General features: G+C 49.9%; 1 protein-coding gene across 1 annotated transcript in view; it reads right to left on the bottom strand.

The window, feature by feature from the left end:
* Window positions 1–18,596, bottom strand: part of LOC144772216 (3 beta-hydroxysteroid dehydrogenase/Delta 5-->4-isomerase-like) — a 114,698-nt gene that overhangs the window by 53,791 nt on the left and 42,311 nt on the right. Inside the window, exon 2 of the mRNA XM_078656362.1 lies at window positions 5,124–5,288. Within this exon, the coding sequence (XP_078512488.1) occupies window positions 5,124–5,288 (165 nt within the window). The remainder of the gene's footprint in view (window positions 1–5,123; window positions 5,289–18,596) is intronic.

Here is an 18,596-nt window from a genome sequence, read left to right as displayed (position 1 = left end):
AAAGGCCTTCGGAGCCTCCTTCGGCGGCAGAAGGAAGAGAAGCTTGCTCTTAGGCTTGGCCGGAGCATCCTTCAGCGTCTGAGGCGACGGTAACGGAGCCGACGTAGCAGCGGCCTTGTCCCTGATTCTCTGTAGCGAAGCGACGATGGGAGACGCTTCACCCACAGTGGCTTTTGGCGCTGACGAGGATGTCTTGACCTTCCCCTCGGATCCGACGTGATGGTGGCCTTTCTGAGGTTTGGACGCCGATGCAGTTGTCGCCGACCCAGAGTCCTTGGATCGATGCGCAGATGTGCCAGCCGTCGATCCGTGCGCTTCTGTCGGTTCCGTCTCCACTACGCGACCGACTAACGGAGTCCCAGGCGTAACCGGAGCCGTGCCGCTGGCCTTGGCGTGCTTAGACGGTGTCGCAGCGGTTGATCCGTGCCGACCACCCTTTTTAGAGGATCCCTCCTCCGGCGCCGATTTTGACCCTGTGGAATCGACCGACTTCTTCGACTTCTGCGGACCGGAGGTCGACGGAGCCGATGCGGCGGCGGGTGCAGTAGTTCTCTGTGGTCCGGCCGCCATTTTAGGGACGCTCGAGTCCATAAGTTTCGGTTTCGTTTTCGGGTCGGCCATTTTAGGTGTAGTCGACACCGTAGGTTTCGGTTTCGGTTTCGATCCGGCCTGCCCAGCAAGTATGTCCGTGGCCGGGCCTGATGGCGGGGCCGTGGCTTGCGGCACGGGGTCTTGGGTAAGGCCAACTGGCGATCCCGTGACCCGATCGTGATCTTCGAAACCTTCGGGCATAGCTCGTCCCCAGAGCTATCTGCCGCGGCCCCATAAATCTCTTCGACGTCCCCTACCTCGTCGACGTATTCAAGGTCTTGACCCGCGACTCCGTCGTCGTCCACCGGATCCGCCTCGACCTCCGTTTCGGGTGGGGATATTTGGAGATGATGACCCTGTTCATCTTCTTCTTGGTCGCCGAAGATGTTTTCTGGATCCGGGGCCGCTTGTCTGGCCTCCAGGCGCACCGCGCGCCGGAGCTTGAGAGTCTTTTTGGACCTGAATTGAGCGCAAGCCTTGCACTTGCCGTCGTCATGGTCCGGTGAAAGGCATTTGTTACAGACCGGGTGGAGGTCTATATGTGGGTACTTGGACCCACAGAGCGGACAGTACTTAAACGGGCTCCGCTCCATGCTGGAAAGTTGTAGTCGTGTCGCGATGAGAAGGCCTCGATGTCCGAAGAGTGAAAACTCCGCTGAATCCGACTCCAAGAGTTGGAAGAACCCGAGACCGTGCGCGAACAATACCGACGCTATAAATACAAGGCCTTTTGGCCTTAAAAAGTTAGTTTTTCTCGGTTCCGACAGAGAGAAGTCGAGACCGCATCCGAACCCAATGGCGGAAAAAAACAATCTGGGGATGGAGCCGATGCCCATGCGCACTGTAGTCCAGGGGAGGAGCCACCTATCTCAGGATACTTCGAAGACTCTTCCAGGACAACAATGTGCGATCATCCGGACCCAACACTAGGCGGCGATCTAATGCTAAGATATGAATTTAGCAGCCCACATGCCTCGAACATGAGGTGTATCTCTTGCCACATTGGATTTCAGAAAGCCTCAGAAAAATATATATATATCTAATATCGGATGATGTAAAACAGAGAATGCTAACTAGATCAATATTTATACCTTGATGTGACTGATTCTCTTGGAGTCGAATGGTGTATCTACAAATGTTATTTTATCATAACTGTTGATAAGCTTTTATATGTGTTTAATAAATAATGCATCTTAGTACATCTTTTCAGTGTGTAATAAGTTTTTGTACGCTTACATTTGTTTTTTAATGTGATCGGGGGATTCTTTACTGGTTGTCTCTCTTTGTGACTCTATCTCCTTGGCTTTAAAGCAGTTCCTCTGTATTTTATGGTCTGGCTTGGCAGCATGGGTGTCATCAGAAAATGATGTGAGCATCACTAGAGAGGGGCTTTGACTCCGCCCACATGTTGGGAGTCAGGAGTACATGTTTTGATTGGGTAGAGGTTGTGTGCTTCCACAAAAAAAGTGCTTGCCTCCACTGCACTGGTATTTTATTTATCCAGTTGGTTAAAGTGTAACTTTTCGGAGGACACACATGACATTATGTTTATGTTTCTCTGGCAGCAGCTCAAATGGATGTTGCCAGGCAATAGCCTACAGAGAATTTTAGGTCTGGCTTGAAAGTACAACAGTCACCTAACTTTTTAACCTATACCAATATTATTCAATAGGTCCTTGCTTCCACACAATACATATCTAATCCCATGCTATTTATTCACATTACCATTCAAAAGCAAAAGGAACAAATGATGGACGGAATGCTGAACAATTCAAACATTCACCCCCAGTTACAAAAATCTGGGATTAATCCATAATTCTTTTGCTCACCACACCACCCCAGTATGGACACAGCCATATGCAAATCAGTCTTGACCCTGTGCCTCATGGGAACAGTCCAGCCCAGACTGCAAAGCCAGTTCATCCGTGGACCAGAAACAAACATCCTAGGACCAGTTTCGGGTTATCACCCCTCATCAGCCAGGCTAGCTTGAATCCAGTGGCACAGTGACCCCGGGACTCGCATCTGGAAATACCAGGCGCACTTAGGGCAACGAAGCAAAAGACACATAGGTGATGGACAGAATGCAGAGTAAATCAAACATTCACCCCAGTCACAAAGACTTGGATTTAATCCATCAATCGTTTGCTCACCATGCCCCCAGATATTTCTGACTGGGGATGAATGTTTGGTTTGTTTAGCACTCTGTCCATCATTTATTCCTTTTGCTTTTTCACATTACCATTCAACATTCCTTTAAAGCCAGACTTATTGGCATTGCCAATGCTTGTTGTTTCTGTTTTTAACACTCATCCTAAATATAACTCTAATGCGTAAACTTAAGTCTAACCTTCGCATAGCGCTAATAATTCTAACCCTAACCCCTACCTTCCACTGCTGGAATCATCAATAATGAAAAACTATGTTCCAGCGTTTCATAGGTTTTCTTTTCTGTCACCTAAAAGGGAAATTCTTCTTTGGATGCTGTGTTTAGAAATAACTTATGAGTTTAAGAGCACCTGCTGCAGAGTTCCTTGTGTATAAAGCAGTTTTCAGCAGCAATAAAATGTCAATATAACTCTAGTGATTGATGTTACTGCTGGAGAGAGATCAGAGTTTTATCTAGGGGCAGTTTCCACTCATGATAAAGCAGCACAGAGGGTTAATATGCCTGCTGCAAAGAACCTGTGCAATGCAAGTCACAGACCTGTATTTTCTGTGGATAGCTCAGTGGGTTGCTACTTCTCTCACAGGGATCCTTTTGTTACTCACAGTTCATACGTTTAATCCTAGTATAGAGCATGGACCTGTGAACTGTCATCAAAAAGCTGCGGGCAAACTGCATAGTATAGGTTAGGGCATAATGCTTTTTCCTTAGTCTTTCATTATCTTTTCCCAATGTTGCTGAAAATGTTTCATTTGGGTAGATATGCATTCTTTTTGGTAAGCCAACCCCAACCAGTGCTTTAACACAAATGAAATGTTTGTGAGAGAGGAGCTATGGAGAAATGAGTGGCACTGGTGGAGGGTGGGAGTGAGGGAATCTGAGGAGGAGGTCATGAGGGGGAGGGGCTACGGAGAGATGAGGGGCACTGGGGGAGGGTGGGAGTGAGGGATCCGAGGAGGAGGTCCCGAGGGGGAGGGGCTACGGAGAGATGAGGGGCACCGGGGGAGGGTGGGAGTGAGGGATCCGAGGAGGAGGTCATGAGGGGGAGGGGCTACGGAGAGATGAGTGGCACTGGTGGAGGGTGGGAGTGAGGGAATCCAAGGAGGAGGTCATGAGGGGGAGGGGCTACGGAGAGATGAGGGGCACTGGTGGAGGGTGGGAGTGAGGGAATCTGAGGAGGAGGTCATGAGGGGGAGGGGCTATGGAGAGATGAGTGGCACTGGGGGAGGGTGGGAGTGAGGGAATCCAAGGAGGAGGTCATGAGGGGGAGGGGCTACGGAGAGATGAGTGGCACTGGGGGAGGGTGGGAGTGAGGGAATCCAAGGAGGAGGTCATGAGGGGGAGGGGCTACGGAGAGATGAGGGGCACTGGTGGAGGGTGGGAGTGAGGGAATCTGAGGAGGAGGTCATGAGGGGGAGGGGCTATGGAGAGATGAGTGGCACTGGGGGAGGGTGGGAGTGAGGGAATCCAAGGAGGAGGTCATGAGGGGGAGGGGCTACGGAGAGATGAGTGGCACTGGGGGAGGGTGGGAGTGAGGGAATCTGAGGAGGAGGTCATGAGGGGGAGGGGCTATGGAGAGATGAGGGGCACTGGGGGAGGGTGGGAGTGAGGGATCCGAGGAGGAGGTCCCGAGGGGGAGGGGCTACGGAGAGATGAGGGGCACTGGGGGAGGGTGGGAGTGAGGGATCCGAGGAGGAGGTCATGAGGGGGGGGGCTACTAGAGATGACGGGCACTGGTGGAGGGTGGCAGTGAGGGACTCCGAGGATTAGGGGGAGGGGCTATGGAGAGATGAGGGGTACTGGGGGAGGGTGGCAGTGAGGGAATCCGAGGAGCACGTCAGTACTGGGAGGTGCCACAGAGAGATGAGGGGCACTGGGGGAGGGTGGCAGTAAGGGATCCGAGGAGGAGGTCATGAGGGGGAGGGGCTACGGAGAGATGAGGGGCACTGGGGGAGGGTGGGAGTGAGGGATCCGAGGAGGAGGTCCCGAGGGGGAGGGGCTACGGAGAGACGAGGGGCACTGGGGGAGGGTGGGAGTGAGGGATCCGAGGAGGAGGTCATGAGGGGGAGGGGCTACAGAGAGATGAGGGGCGCTGGTGGAGGGCTGTAGTGAGGGAGTCCATGGAGAAGGAGCTCATTGGGGTGTCAAACACGATTGTTGCACGGGGCGCCACCAGCGCTAAAGCCGGCTCTGAGGCTTGTTGAACTCATGGTTAATGTGGACGTGAGCGGGAGGGTGCAGTTGTACTTCCGGGTCATCGCCTGATGGAGCATCCGCCTCTTAGAGCTCTGACCCCTGGTGCTGACTCTACTATCAGCACCCATGAGATAGGCATGGAGACCCCCCAAGACTCATGGGCACCTACCTCTCACGTTGACCCCCATGACCTTCTCGGCGGGGACCGTCCCCAGGGTGTCGATGATGGCCGCCGTGTGGATGACCAGCGACAGGCCCTGGCAGGCCCTGAGCAGCAGCTCGGCGTCCTGGATGTCCCCCTTCATCAGCTGCAGCTTGGTCTTACCCTGGTACTCTGTAGAAACAGAAGAAGGACACCAGGGTCGGTGTGGAGGCTTCAGAGACCTGGGGTCAGCACACCTCAGACATGCATCACTAGGGAGGCAATGACCAGGCCATGTGCCAATATCAGCAACACTCCCCATCCCGCAAACAGCAACCTCCTGATGAAATAAACAGACAAGACACCTTTATCACTGAGGAGGCGATGACCAGGCAGTGTGCACGGACAAAGAAGGCACTGGCCGTGCAGTGTTTTATTACACACACAATGTTACACAACTAAACATGCAGAGCACATTATAACATACTGTGGCACATGAGACAAAGGCACAGCACAGCTTGGCACACAGCACAACATAAAATGCCAGCTTGACTAAGGTGAACATCACAGGAAAGGGATGGTCTGAAACATACCACAGCCACACATGTCCAACAAGACATTCAAGCCACACACACATATGATAGAATAGTCTCCATGGGTGAGGCAGCGGGAACACCGCACATCCCAGAGGCATTAAATAGATAAAGATGTCCTGCAGCATAATATTCTTACACAAAATACCCCACAAGCATCACTCTCCATCAGACACATCCTACTCATCAACCATCCACCTGTAGTTTTTTAGGTCTCGGCTGGCGGAAGCAGCGCGCATGCGCTGACTCGGCATCCGAGAGCTTCTTGAAATCGATACGGATTCCGAAGCCGTGTCTCAGCTCCGCCTGCAAATTCGATTGGCATGTGTCGTTTGTCGTCACTTATTATTCCGATATGACTTTCCTGATTGTCCTGGACGGTTGTAGCCCCTCCTGGTGGCCACCATGTCCTTTTAGGCCACACCCAGCGGGATTGGATCTTTTACTGGCGGCGTAACACTCTCTCCTTCATTAGTCAGTGTAGGCACTATTTATTTTCTTCAAAAAGAAAGGCTTTCCGCAATAGCAACAGCTTGTTTCCACAATGGCGACAGCTTTTTGTTTAGAGTTGATGGGTATCAATTGTGAATTTCTCTAAATCTAAACGATTAACGATGGATGGTTTTGGTTTTATTGAACAATTGTGTGAATACATTATTTATGGACTAATATGATTTATCAGCGCAGCGCTCGTTTCACGAGCGCCGCATTGGTTTCGCTTTTACTGTTGGGTTACTATTATGATTTATCAGCGCGGCACCCGCTTCTCGAGCACTGCATTGGTTTGCTTTCACTGTTGGGTTCTTTTAACATCTCCAGAGCAGAGCCGGCAGGCGGTCAAGACAGATGGCAGTGCTGCTTGCCTCAGAGCAGGGGGCACTGCTGTTTGGGCCTGCCCTGCTCCTCGCAGCTTCCCCGGCCATGGATTGGCTCTGATCTCCCTGAACAACTCGAGGTTTGAGCTCTATCAGCACGCTCTGTGCTGGTTATGCTTTCGTTGTGTCCCTTTCCTTGCTCCTCCACCCACTCTCTCTGCTCTCACTGCCCCTCCTCCCTTGCAGTCAGTTAACGGGCTCCAGCTTTTATGCTGTGTTTGCCAAGACCGTTCCTGTTTTAATTGTCTCATACCCGCTGCAGTTTTAATGGATTGTTTTGATTGCTTTCTGCCGTCCCGCAATCAGATGAAAGCACACTGTTAGACTCTAAGGGGCATATTATCAAGGACTGGTGTTAAAATTATCGCCGTTTTATCTGCAGGAAACTGCTGATAAAACGGCGGCAATGTGCTTGATAATACACCCTTGTTAATTCCAATAGAAGCCCATGTTAACATCAGAACATGGGCTTCTATGGGAATTAATAAGGGCTTATTATCAAGCCCATTATTGCCGTTTTATCAGCAGTTTCCTGCCGATAAAACGGCGATAATTTTAACACCGGTCCTTGATAATATGCCCCTAAGTTACTTTTTTTCACACAGTATTTTATGTGTTTGGAGATGCACAGGTCTACACTGAAGGGTGGAAAAATTGCAAATTATTTAATGATGGAATAAGGAAGTGGGTTTGGGTTTGGATTGTGCACATCCCTCTACGCATAGATCTGCGTGATAATCAGTATTCGTGCAAGTGAGTGCCGGCTGCTAGTGCGTGTACAGTTTGCTGCTTCCCTACCATGGCTATACAGAGACCCTACAGAGTGTCAGCAAGTGTGGTCAGAGGAATGTGCATGGCTTACGCATCACTCTTACTATTAAGAGAGTAGGTACACAGACAGAAATGCACCAAACAGAGCTCTTTAGTGGAACACTAGAGGCAGGAAACAACCACTCCAGACTGAAGTGTCTGCAGCCTAAGCTGAAAACCTCGCGGTACAAAAGGGGGTGGTGATGGACGGAGCATCCGAATCAATCAAAGACTCACACCCAGTCAAAAGATCTGGGTTTAATCCATTACTGTTCTTTAGCCCACTCTGCCACCCCAGTTCAGACATGGCTATATGCAAATCAGTCTGACCCTGTGCCTCATGGGAACAGTCCAGCCCGAACTGCCAAGCCATGTCTTCCCTGGACCGGAAACAAGCTTCCAAGGACCGGTTTCTGGCATTCCAGCCGTCTTCAGCCCGGCTTGCTTGAATCCAGTGGCAAAGTGAGCAAGGGACTCACGTCTGAGCATACCCTGCCACACTTATGGCGGCCAAAAGCGGTACAAAAGGGGGTGGTGATGGACAGAGCATCCGAATCAATCAAAGACTCACACCCAGTCAAAAAATCTGGGTTTGATCCATCACCGTTCTTTAGCCCACTCTGCCACCCCAGTTCAGACATGGCTATATGCAAATCAGTCTGACCCTGTGCCTCATGGGAACAGTCCAGCCCGAACTGCCAAGCCATGTGTTCCCTGGACCGGAAACAAGCTTCCAAGGACAGGTTTCTGGCATTCCAGCCGTATTCAGCCCGGCTTGCTTGAATCCAGTGGCAAAGTGAGCAAGGGACTCACGTCTGAGCATACCCTGCCACACTTATGGCAGCCAAAAGCGGTACAAAAGGGGGTGGTGATGGACGGAGCATCCGAATCAATCAAACATTCACACCCAGTCAAAAGATCTGGGTTTAATCCATCACTGTTCTCTAGCCCACTCTGCCACCCCAGTTCAGACATGGCTATATGCAAATCAGTCTGACCCTGTGCCTCATGGGAACAGTCCAGCCCGAACTGCCAAGCCATGTCTTCCCTGGACCGGAAACAAGCTTCCAAGGACCGGTTTCTGGCATTCCAGCCGTCTTCAGCCCGGCTTGCTTGAATCCAGTGGCAAAGTGAGCAAGGGACTCACGTCTGAGCATACCCTGCCACACTTATGGCGGCCAAAAGCGGTACAAAAGGGGGTGGTGATGGACGGAGCATCCGAATCAATCAAACACTCACACCCAGTCAAAAGATCTGGGTTTAATCCATCACCGTTCTTTAGCCCACTCTACCACCCCAGTTCAAACATGGCTATATGCAAATCAGTCTGACCCTGTGCCTCACGGGAACAGTCCAGCCCGAACTGCCAAGCCATGTCTTCCTTGGACCGGAAACAAGCTTCCAAGGACTGGTTTCTGGCATTCCAGCCGTCTTCAGCCCGGCTTGCTTGAATCCAGTGGCAAAGTGAGCAAGGGACTCACGTCTGAGCATACCCTGCCACACTTATGGCAGCCAAAAGCGGTACAAAAGGGGGTGGTGATGGACAGAGCATCCGAATCAATCAAACACTCACACCCAGTCAAAAGATCTGGGTTTGATCCATCACCGTTCTTTAGCCCACTCTGCCACCCCAGTTCAGACATGGCTATATGCAAATCAGTCTGACCCTGTGCCTCATGGGAACAGTCCAGCCCGAACTGCCAAGCCATGTGTTCCCTGGACCGGAAACAAGCTTCCAAGGACAGGTTTCTGGCATTCCAGCCGTATTCAGCCCGGCTTGCTTGAATCCAGTGGCAAAGTGAGCAAGGGACTCACGTCTGAGCATACCCTGCCACACTTATGGCGGCCAAAAGCGGTACAAAAGGGGGTGGTGATGGACGGAGCATCCGAATCAATCAAACACTCACACCCAGTCAAAAGATCTGGGTTTAATCCATTACCGTTCTTTAGCCCACTCTGCCACCCCAGTTCAGACATGGCTATATGCAAATCAGTCTGACCCTGTGCCTCATGGGAACAGTCCAGCCCGAACTGCCAAGCCATGTCTTCCCTGGGCCGGAAACAAGCTTCCAAAGACCGGTTTCTGGCATTCCAGCCGTCTTCAGCCCGGCTTGCTTGAATCCAGTGGCAAAGTGAGCAAGGGACTCACGTCTGAGCATACCCTGCCACACTTATGGCGGCCAAAAGCGGTACAAAAGGGGGTGGTGATGGACGGAGCATCCGAATCAATCAAACACTCACACCCAGTCAAAAGATCTGGGTTTAATCCATCACCGTTCTTTAGCCCACTCTGCCACCCCAGTTCAGACATGGCTATATGCAAATCAGTCTGACCCTGTGCCTCATGGGAACAGTCCAGCCCGAACTGCCAAGCCATGTCTTCCCTGGACCGGAAACAAGCTTCCAAGGACCGGTTTCTGGCATTCCAGCCGTCTTCAGCCCGGCTTGCTTTAATCCAGTGGCAAAGTGAGCAAGGGACTCACGTCTGAGCATACCCTGCCACACTTATGGCGGCCAAAAGCGGTACAAAAGGGGGTGGTGATGGACGGAGCATCCGAATCAATCAAACACTCACACCCAGTCAAAAGATCTGGGTTTAATCCATCACCGTTCTTTAGCCCACTCTACCACCCCAGTTCAAACATGGCTATATGCAAATCAGTCTGACCCTATGCCTCACGGGAACAGTCCAGCCCGAACTGCCAAGCCATGTCTTCCCTGGACCGGAAACAAGATTCCAAGGACCGGTTTCTGGCATTCCAGCCGTCTTCAGCCCGGCTTGCTTGAATCCAGTTGCAAAGTGAGCAAGGGATTCACGTCTGAGCATACCCTGCCACACTTATGGTGGCCAAAAGCGGTACAAAAGGGGGTGGTGATGGACGGAGCATCCGAATCAATCAAACACTCACACCCAGTCAAAAGATCTGGGTTTAATCCATCACCGTTCTTTAGCCCACTCTACCACCCCAGTTCAAACATGGCTATATGCAAATCAGTCTGACCCTGTGCCTCACGGGAACAGTCCAGCCCGAACTGCCAAGCCATGTCTTCCCTGGACCGGAAACAAGCTTCCAAGGACCAGTTTCTGGCATTCCAGCCGTCTTCAGCCCGGCTTGCTTGAATCCGGTGGCAAAGTGAGCAAGGGACTCACGTCTGAGCATACCCTGCCACACTTATGGCGGCCAAAAGCGGTACAAAAGGGGGTGGTGATGGACAGAGCATCCGAATCAATCAAACACTCACACCCAGTCAAAAGATCTGGGTTTGATCCATCACCGTTCTTTAGCCCACTCTGCCACCCCAGTTCAGACATGGCTATATGCAAATCAGTCTGACCCTGTGCCTCATGGGAACAGTCCAGCCCGAACTGCCAAGCCATGTGTTCCCTGGACCGGAAACAAGCTTCCAAGGACAGGTTTCTGGCATTCCAGCCGTATTCAGCCCGGCTTGCTTGAATCCAGTGGCAAAGTGAGCAAGGGACTCACGTCTGAGCATACCCTGCCACACTTATGGCAGCCAAAAGCGGTACAAAAGGGGGTGGTGATGGACGGAGCATCCGAATCAATCAAACATTCACACCCAGTCAAAAGATCTGGGTTTAATCCATCACTGTTCTCTAGCCCACTCTGCCACCCCAGTTCAGACATGGCTATATGCAAATCAGTCTGACCCTGTGCCTCATGGGAACAGTCCAGCCCGAACTGCCAAGCCATGTCTTCCCTGGACCGGAAACAAGCTTCCAAGGACCGGTTTCTGGCATTCCAGCCGTCTTCAGCCCGGCTTGCTTGAATCCAGTGGCAAAGTGAGCAAGGGACTCACGTCTGAGCATACCCTGCCACACTTATGGCGGCCAAAAGCGGTACAAAAGGGGGTGGTGATGGACGGAGCATCCGAATCAATCAAACACTCACACCCAGTCAAAAGATCTGGGTTTAATCCATCACCGTTCTTTAGCCCACTCTACCACCCCAGTTCAAACATGGCTATATGCAAATCAGTCTGACCCTGTGCCTCACGGGAACAGTCCAGCCCGAACTGCCAAGCCATGTCTTCCTTGGACCGGAAACAAGCTTCCAAGGACTGGTTTCTGGCATTCCAGCCGTCTTCAGCCCGGCTTGCTTGAATCCAGTGGCAAAGTGAGCAAGGGACTCACGTCTGAGCATACCCTGCCACACTTATGGCGGCCAAAAGCGGTACAAAAGGGGGTGGTGATGGACGGAGCATCCGAATCAATCAAACACTCACACGCAGTCAAAAGATCTGGGTTTAATCCATTACCGTTCTTTAGCCCACTCTGCCACCCCAGTTCAGACATGGCTATATGCAAACCAGTCTGACCCTGTGCCTCATGGGAACAGTCCAGCCCGAACTGCCAAGCCATGTCTTCCCTGGACCGGAAACAAGCTTCCAAGGACCGGTTTCTGGCATTCCAGCCGTCTTCAGCCCGGCTTGCTTGAATCCAGTGGCAAAGTGAGCAATGGACTCTCATCTGAGCATACCCTGCCACACTTATGGCGGCCAAAAGCGGTACAAAAGGGGGTGGTGATGGACGGAGCATCCGAATCAATCAAACACTCACACCCAGTCAAAAGATCTGGGTTTAATCTATCACCGTTCTTTAGCCCACTCTGCCACCCCAGTTCAGACATGGCTATATGCAAATCAGTCTGACCCTGTGCCTTATGGGAACAGTCTAGCCCGAACTGCCAACCCATGTCTTCCCTGGACCGGAAACAAGCTTCCAAGGACCGGTTTCTGGCATTCCAGCCGTCTTCAGCCCGGCTTGTTTGAATCCAGTGGCAAAGTGAGCAAGGGACTCACGTCTGAGCATACCCTGCCACACTTATGGCGGCCAAAAGCGGTACAAAAGGGGGTGGTGATGGACGGAGCATCCGAATCAATCAAACACTCACACCCAGTCAAAAGATCTGGGTTTAATCCATCACCGTTCTTTAGCCCACTCTACCACCCCAGTTCAAACATGGCTATATGCAAATCAGTCTGACCCTGTGCCTCATGGGAACAGTCCAGCCCGAACTGCCAAGCCATGTCTTCCCTGGACCGGAAACAAGCTTCCAAGGACCGGTTTCTGGCATTCCAGCCGTCTTTAGCCTGGCTTGCTTGAATCCAGTGGCAAAGTGAGCAAGGGACTCACGTCTGAGCATACCCTGCCACACTTATGGCGGCCAAAAGTGGTACAAAAGGGAGTGGTGATGGACGGAGCATCCGAATCAATCAAACACTCACACCCAGTCAAAAGATCTGGGTTTGATCCATCACCGTTCTTTAGCCCACTCTGCCACCCCAGTTCAGACATGGCTATATGCAAATCAGTCTGACCCTGTGCCTCATGGGAACAGTCCAGCCCGAACTGCCAAGCCATGTCTTCCCTGGACCGGAAACAAGCTTCCAAGGACCGGTTTCTGGCATTCCAGCCGTATTCAGCCCGGCTTGCTTGAATCCAGTGGCAAAGTGAGCAAGGGACTCACGTCTGAGCATACCCTGCCACACTTATGGCGGCCAAAAGCGGTACAAAAGGGGGTGGTGATGGACGGAGCATCCGAATCAATCAATCAAACATTCACACCCAGTCAAAAGATCTGGGTTTAATCCATCACCGTTCTTTAGCCCACTCTGCCACCCCAGTTCAGACATGGCTATATGCAAATCAGTCTGACCCTGTGCCTCATGGGAACAGTCCAGCCCGAACTGCCAAGCCATGTCTTCCCTGGACCGGAAACAAGCTTCCAAGGACCGGTTTCTGGCATTCCAGCCGTCTTCAGCCCGGCTTGCTTGAATCCAGTGGCAAAGTGAGCAATGGACTCTCATCTGAGCATACCCTGCCACACTTATGGCGGCCAAAAGCGGTACAAAAGGGGGTGGTGATGGACGGAGCATCCGAATCAATCAAACACTCACACCCAGTCAAAAGATCTGGGTTTAATCTATCACCGTTCTTTAGCCCACTCTGCCACCCCAGTTCAGACATGGCTATATGCAAATCAGTCTGACCCTGTGCCTTATGGGAACAGTCTAGCCCGAACTGCCAACCCATGTCTTCCCTGGACCGGAAACAAGCTTCCAAGGACCGGTTTCTGGCATTCCAGCCGTCTTCAGCCCGGCTTGTTTGAATCCAGTGGCAAAGTGAGCAAGGGACTCACGTCTGAGCATACCCTGCCACACTTATGGCGGCCAAAAGCGGTACAAAAGGGGGTGGTGATGGACGGAGCATCCGAATCAATCAAACACTCACACCCAGTCAAAAGATCTGGGTTTAATCCATCACCGTTCTTTAGCCCACTCTACCACCCCAGTTCAAACATGGCTATATGCAAATCAGTCTGACCCTGTGCCTCATGGGAACAGTCCAGCCCGAACTGCCAAGCCATGTCTTCCCTGGACCGGAAACAAGCTTCCAAGGACCGGTTTCTGGCATTCCAGCCGTCTTTAGCCTGGCTTGCTTGAATCCAGTGGCAAAGTGAGCAAGGGACTCACGTCTGAGCATACCCTGCCACACTTATGGCGGCCAAAAGTGGTACAAAAGGGAGTGGTGATGGACGGAGCATCCGAATCAATCAAACACTCACACCCAGTCAAAAGATCTGGGTTTGATCCATCACCGTTCTTTAGCCCACTCTGCCACCCCAGTTCAGACATGGCTATATGCAAATCAGTCTGACCCTGTGCCTCATGGGAACAGTCCAGCCCGAACTGCCAAGCCATGTCTTCCCTGGACCGGAAACAAGCTTCCAAGGACCGGTTTCTGGCATTCCAGCCGTATTCAGCCCGGCTTGCTTGAATCCAGTGGCAAAGTGAGCAAGGGACTCACGTCTGAGCATACCCTGCCACACTTATGGCGGCCAAAAGCGGTACAAAAGGGGGTGGTGATGGACGGAGCATCCGAATCAATCAATCAAACATTCACACCCAGTCAAAAGATCTGGGTTTAATCCATCACCGTTCTTTAGCCCACTCTGCCACCCCAGTTCAGACATGGCTATATGCAAATCAGTCTGACCCTGTGCCTCATGGGAACAGTCCAGCCCGAACTGCCAAGCCATGTCTTCCCTGGACCGGAAACAAGCTTCCAAGGACCGGTTTCTGGCATTCCAGCCGTCTTCAGCCCGGCTTGCTTGAATCCAGTGGCAAAGTGAGCAAGGGACTCACGTCTGAGCATACCCTGCCACACTTATGGCGGCCAAAAGCGGTACAAAAGGGGGTGGTGATGGACGGAGCATCCGAATCAATCAAACACTCACACCCAGTCAAAAGATCTGGTTTTAATCCATCACCGTTCTTTAGCCCACTCTACCACCCCAGTTCAAACATGGCTATATGCAAATCAGTCTGACCCTGTGCCTCACGGGAACAGTCCAGCCCGAACTGCCAAGCCATGTCTTCCCTGGACCGGAAACAAGTTTACAAGGACCGGTTTCTGGCATTCCAGCCGTCTTCAGCCCGGCTTGCTTGAATCCAGTGGCAAAGTGAGCAAGGAACTCACGTCTGAGCATACCCTGCCACACTTATGGCGGCCAAAAGCGGTACAAAAGGGGGTGGTGATGGATGGAGCATCCGAATCAATCAAACACTCACACCCAGTCAAAAGATCTGGGTTTAATCCATCACCGTTCTTTAGCCCACTCTGCCACCCCAGTTCAGACATGGCTATATGCAAATCAGTCTGACCCTGTGCCTCATGGGAACAGTCCAGCCCGAACTGCCAAGCCATGTCTTCCCTGGACCGGAAACAAGCTTCCAAGGACCGGTTTCTGGCATTCCAGCCGTCTTCAGCCCGGCTTGCTTGAATCCAGTGGCAAAGTGATCAAGGAACTCACGTCTGAGCGCCCTGCCACACTTATGGCGGCCAAAAGCGGTACAAAAGGGGGTGGTGATGGACGGAGCATCTGAATCAATCAAACACTCACACCCAGTCAAAAGATCTGGGTTTAATCCATCACCGTTCTTTAGCCCAGGTGGCAGAGTGGGCTAAAGAACGGTGATGGATTAAGCCCAGATCTTTTGACTGGGTGTGAGTGTTTGATTGATTCAGATGCTCCGTCCATCACCACCCATTTTTGTACCGCTCTATAAGCTGAAAACCTGGCCTCCAATCCCAGTCTTCCTAACTTGGCTACCAAGTATTAAAAATGCAATAGGTCTTTCATTAAGTTAAATCCAATTACTTTGCTATACAATACCATTGGCAAAGCAAATGGCTTTAACTTAATCAAAGGCAAGACCTATTGCATTCTCAAAGCTTCTTTTAACCCCTTGCATGCTGCCGCGATTCTGCGCCTGTGCGGCACAATCCAATCGCGGTGCGGTCATGACGGCCCTCAGCCGTCATCAGCACACGAGCACCGTAGTACATGACGGCTGGGGGCCATCATCAGCATGCAATGGGTTAAACCTGTGTTTATAAAATAGGATACTAGGGATAGGGGACAATCAATCAAACTATTGGTTGAAATGAGATTCCTAGATATGACATGTGCCCTGAGGGGATTTTTATTGTCTTTTGTCAGGTTTTTACAGTCAATCTGAGCTAAATTAATATACTCGAGGGGAGTCCTCATTTAATCCACTCGTGTTTGAGATTGTAATTATTTTATCGTAAATGAATTGCATATTATTGTACTTCATACTTTGTGCTGTGTGTCATCTTATCATGATACTATAATTTACATATGGTTTATTAAGACTAGGTCTAAATAAACATCACATTTTACTACTACTTACTACAGTTACTCCAGACATCCTACTCATCCATCAACAAGTAAAAACATTACTAAACAATACTCTGGAGAGAGAGATCTTCAGTAACCAGACTCAGTGACTCCAGACATCCTACTCATCCATCAACAAGTACAAACATTACTAAACAATACTCTGGGGAGAGAGATCTTCACTAACCAGACTCAGTGACTCCAGACATCACTACTCATCCATCAACAAGTACAAACATTACTAAACAATACTCTTGAGAGAGAGAGCTCTTCACTAACCAGACTCAGAGACTCCAGACATAACTACTCATCCATCAACAAGTACAAACATTACTAACCAATACTCTGGAGAGAAAGAGCTCTTCACTAACCAGACTCAGAGACTACAGACATCACTACTCATCCATCAACAAGTACAAACATTACTAAACAATACTCTGGAGAGAGAGAGCTCTTCAGTAACCAGACTCAGTGACTCAAGACATCCTACTCATCCATCAACAAGTACAAACATTACTAAACAATACTCTGGAGAGAGAGATCTTCAGTAGCCAGACTCAGTGACTCCAGACATCCTACTCATCCATCAACAAGTACAAACATTACTAAACAATACTCTGGAGAGAGCTCTTCACTAACCAGACTCAGTGACTACAGACATCACTACTCATCCATCAACGAGTACAAACATTACAAAACAATACTCTGAGGGGAGAGAGCTCTTCACTAACCAGACTCAGTGACTCCAGACATCACTACTCGTGCATCAACAAGTACAAACATTACTAAACAATACTCTGGAGAGAGAGAGCTCTTCACTAACCAGACTCAGAGACTCCAGACATCACTACTCATCCATCAACAAGTACAAACATTACTAAACAATTCTCTGGAGAGAGAGCTCTTCACTAACCAGACTCAGTGACTCAAGACATCACTACTCATGCATCAACAAGTACAAAGATTACTAAACAATACTCTGGAGAAAGAGATCTTCACTAACCAGACTCAGTGACTCCAGACATCACTACTCATGCATCAACAAGTACACACATTACTAAACAATACTCTGGAGAGAGAGAGCTCTTCACTAACCAGACTCAGTGACTCCAGACATCACTACTCATCAATCAACAAGTACAAACATTACTAAACAATACTCTTGAGAGAGAGAGCTCTTCACTAACCAGACTCAGAGACTCCAGACATAACTACTCATCCATCAACAAGTACAAACATTACTAAACAATACTCTGGAAAGAGAGAGCTCTACACTAACCAGACTCAGGGACTCCAGACATAGCTACTCATCCATCAACAAGTACAAACATTACTAAACAATACTCTAGAGAGAGAGAGCTCTTCACTAACCAGACCCAGTGACTCCAGACATCACTACTCATCCATCAACAAGTACAAACATTACTAAACAATACTCTGGAGAAAGAGATCTTCACTAACCAGACTCAGTGACTCCAGACATCACTACTCATCCATCAACAAGTACAAACATTACTAAACAATACTCTGAGAAAGAGATCTTCACTAACCAGACTCAGTGACTCCAGACATCACTACTCATCCATCAACAAGTACAAACATTACTAAACAATACTCTGGAGAGAGATCTTCACTAACCAGACTCAGTGACTCCAGACATCACTACTCATGCATCAACGAGTACAAACATTACTAAACAATACTCTGGAGAGAGAGCTCTTCACTAACCAGACTCAGTGACTCCAGACATCACTACTCATCCATCAACAAGTACAAACATTACTAAACAATACTCTGGAGCGAGAGAGCTCTTCACTAACCAGACTCAGAGACTCCAGACATAACTACTCATCCATCAACAAGTACAAACATTACTAAACAATACTCTGGAGAAAGAGATCTTCACTAACCAGACTCGGTGACTACAGACATCACTACTCATCCATCAACAAGTACAAACATTACTAAACAATACTCTGGGAAGAGAGCTCTTCACTAACCAGACTCAGGGACTCAAGACATCACTACTCATGCATCAACAAGTACAAACATTACTAAACAATACTCTGGAGAGAGAGATCTTCAGTAACCAGACTCAGTGACTCCAGACATCACTACTCGTGCATCAACAAGTACAAACATTACTAAACAATACTCTGGAGAGAGAGCTCTTCACTAACCAGACTCAGTGACTCCAGACATCACTACTCATCAATCAACAAGTACAAACATTACTAAACAATACTCTGGAGAGAGAGAGCTCTTCACTAACCAGACTCAGTGACTCCAGACATCACTACTCATCCATCAACAAGTACAAACATTACTAAACAATACTCTGGGGAGAGAGCTCCTCACTAACCAGACTCAGTGTCTCCAGACGTCACTACTCATTCATCAACAAGTACAAACATTACTAAACAATACTCTGGAGAGAGAGAGCTCCTCACTAACCAGACTCAGTGACTCCAGACATCACTACTCATCCATCAACAA

Source organism: Lissotriton helveticus, chromosome 8, assembly GCF_964261635.1.
Source record: "Lissotriton helveticus chromosome 8, aLisHel1.1, whole genome shotgun sequence".
In the NCBI taxonomy this organism is placed as follows: domain Eukaryota; kingdom Metazoa; phylum Chordata; class Amphibia; order Caudata; family Salamandridae; genus Lissotriton; species Lissotriton helveticus.
The sequence above is the reverse complement of the archived record's forward strand: the minus strand, read 5'-3'. Positions and strand labels throughout refer to the sequence as shown.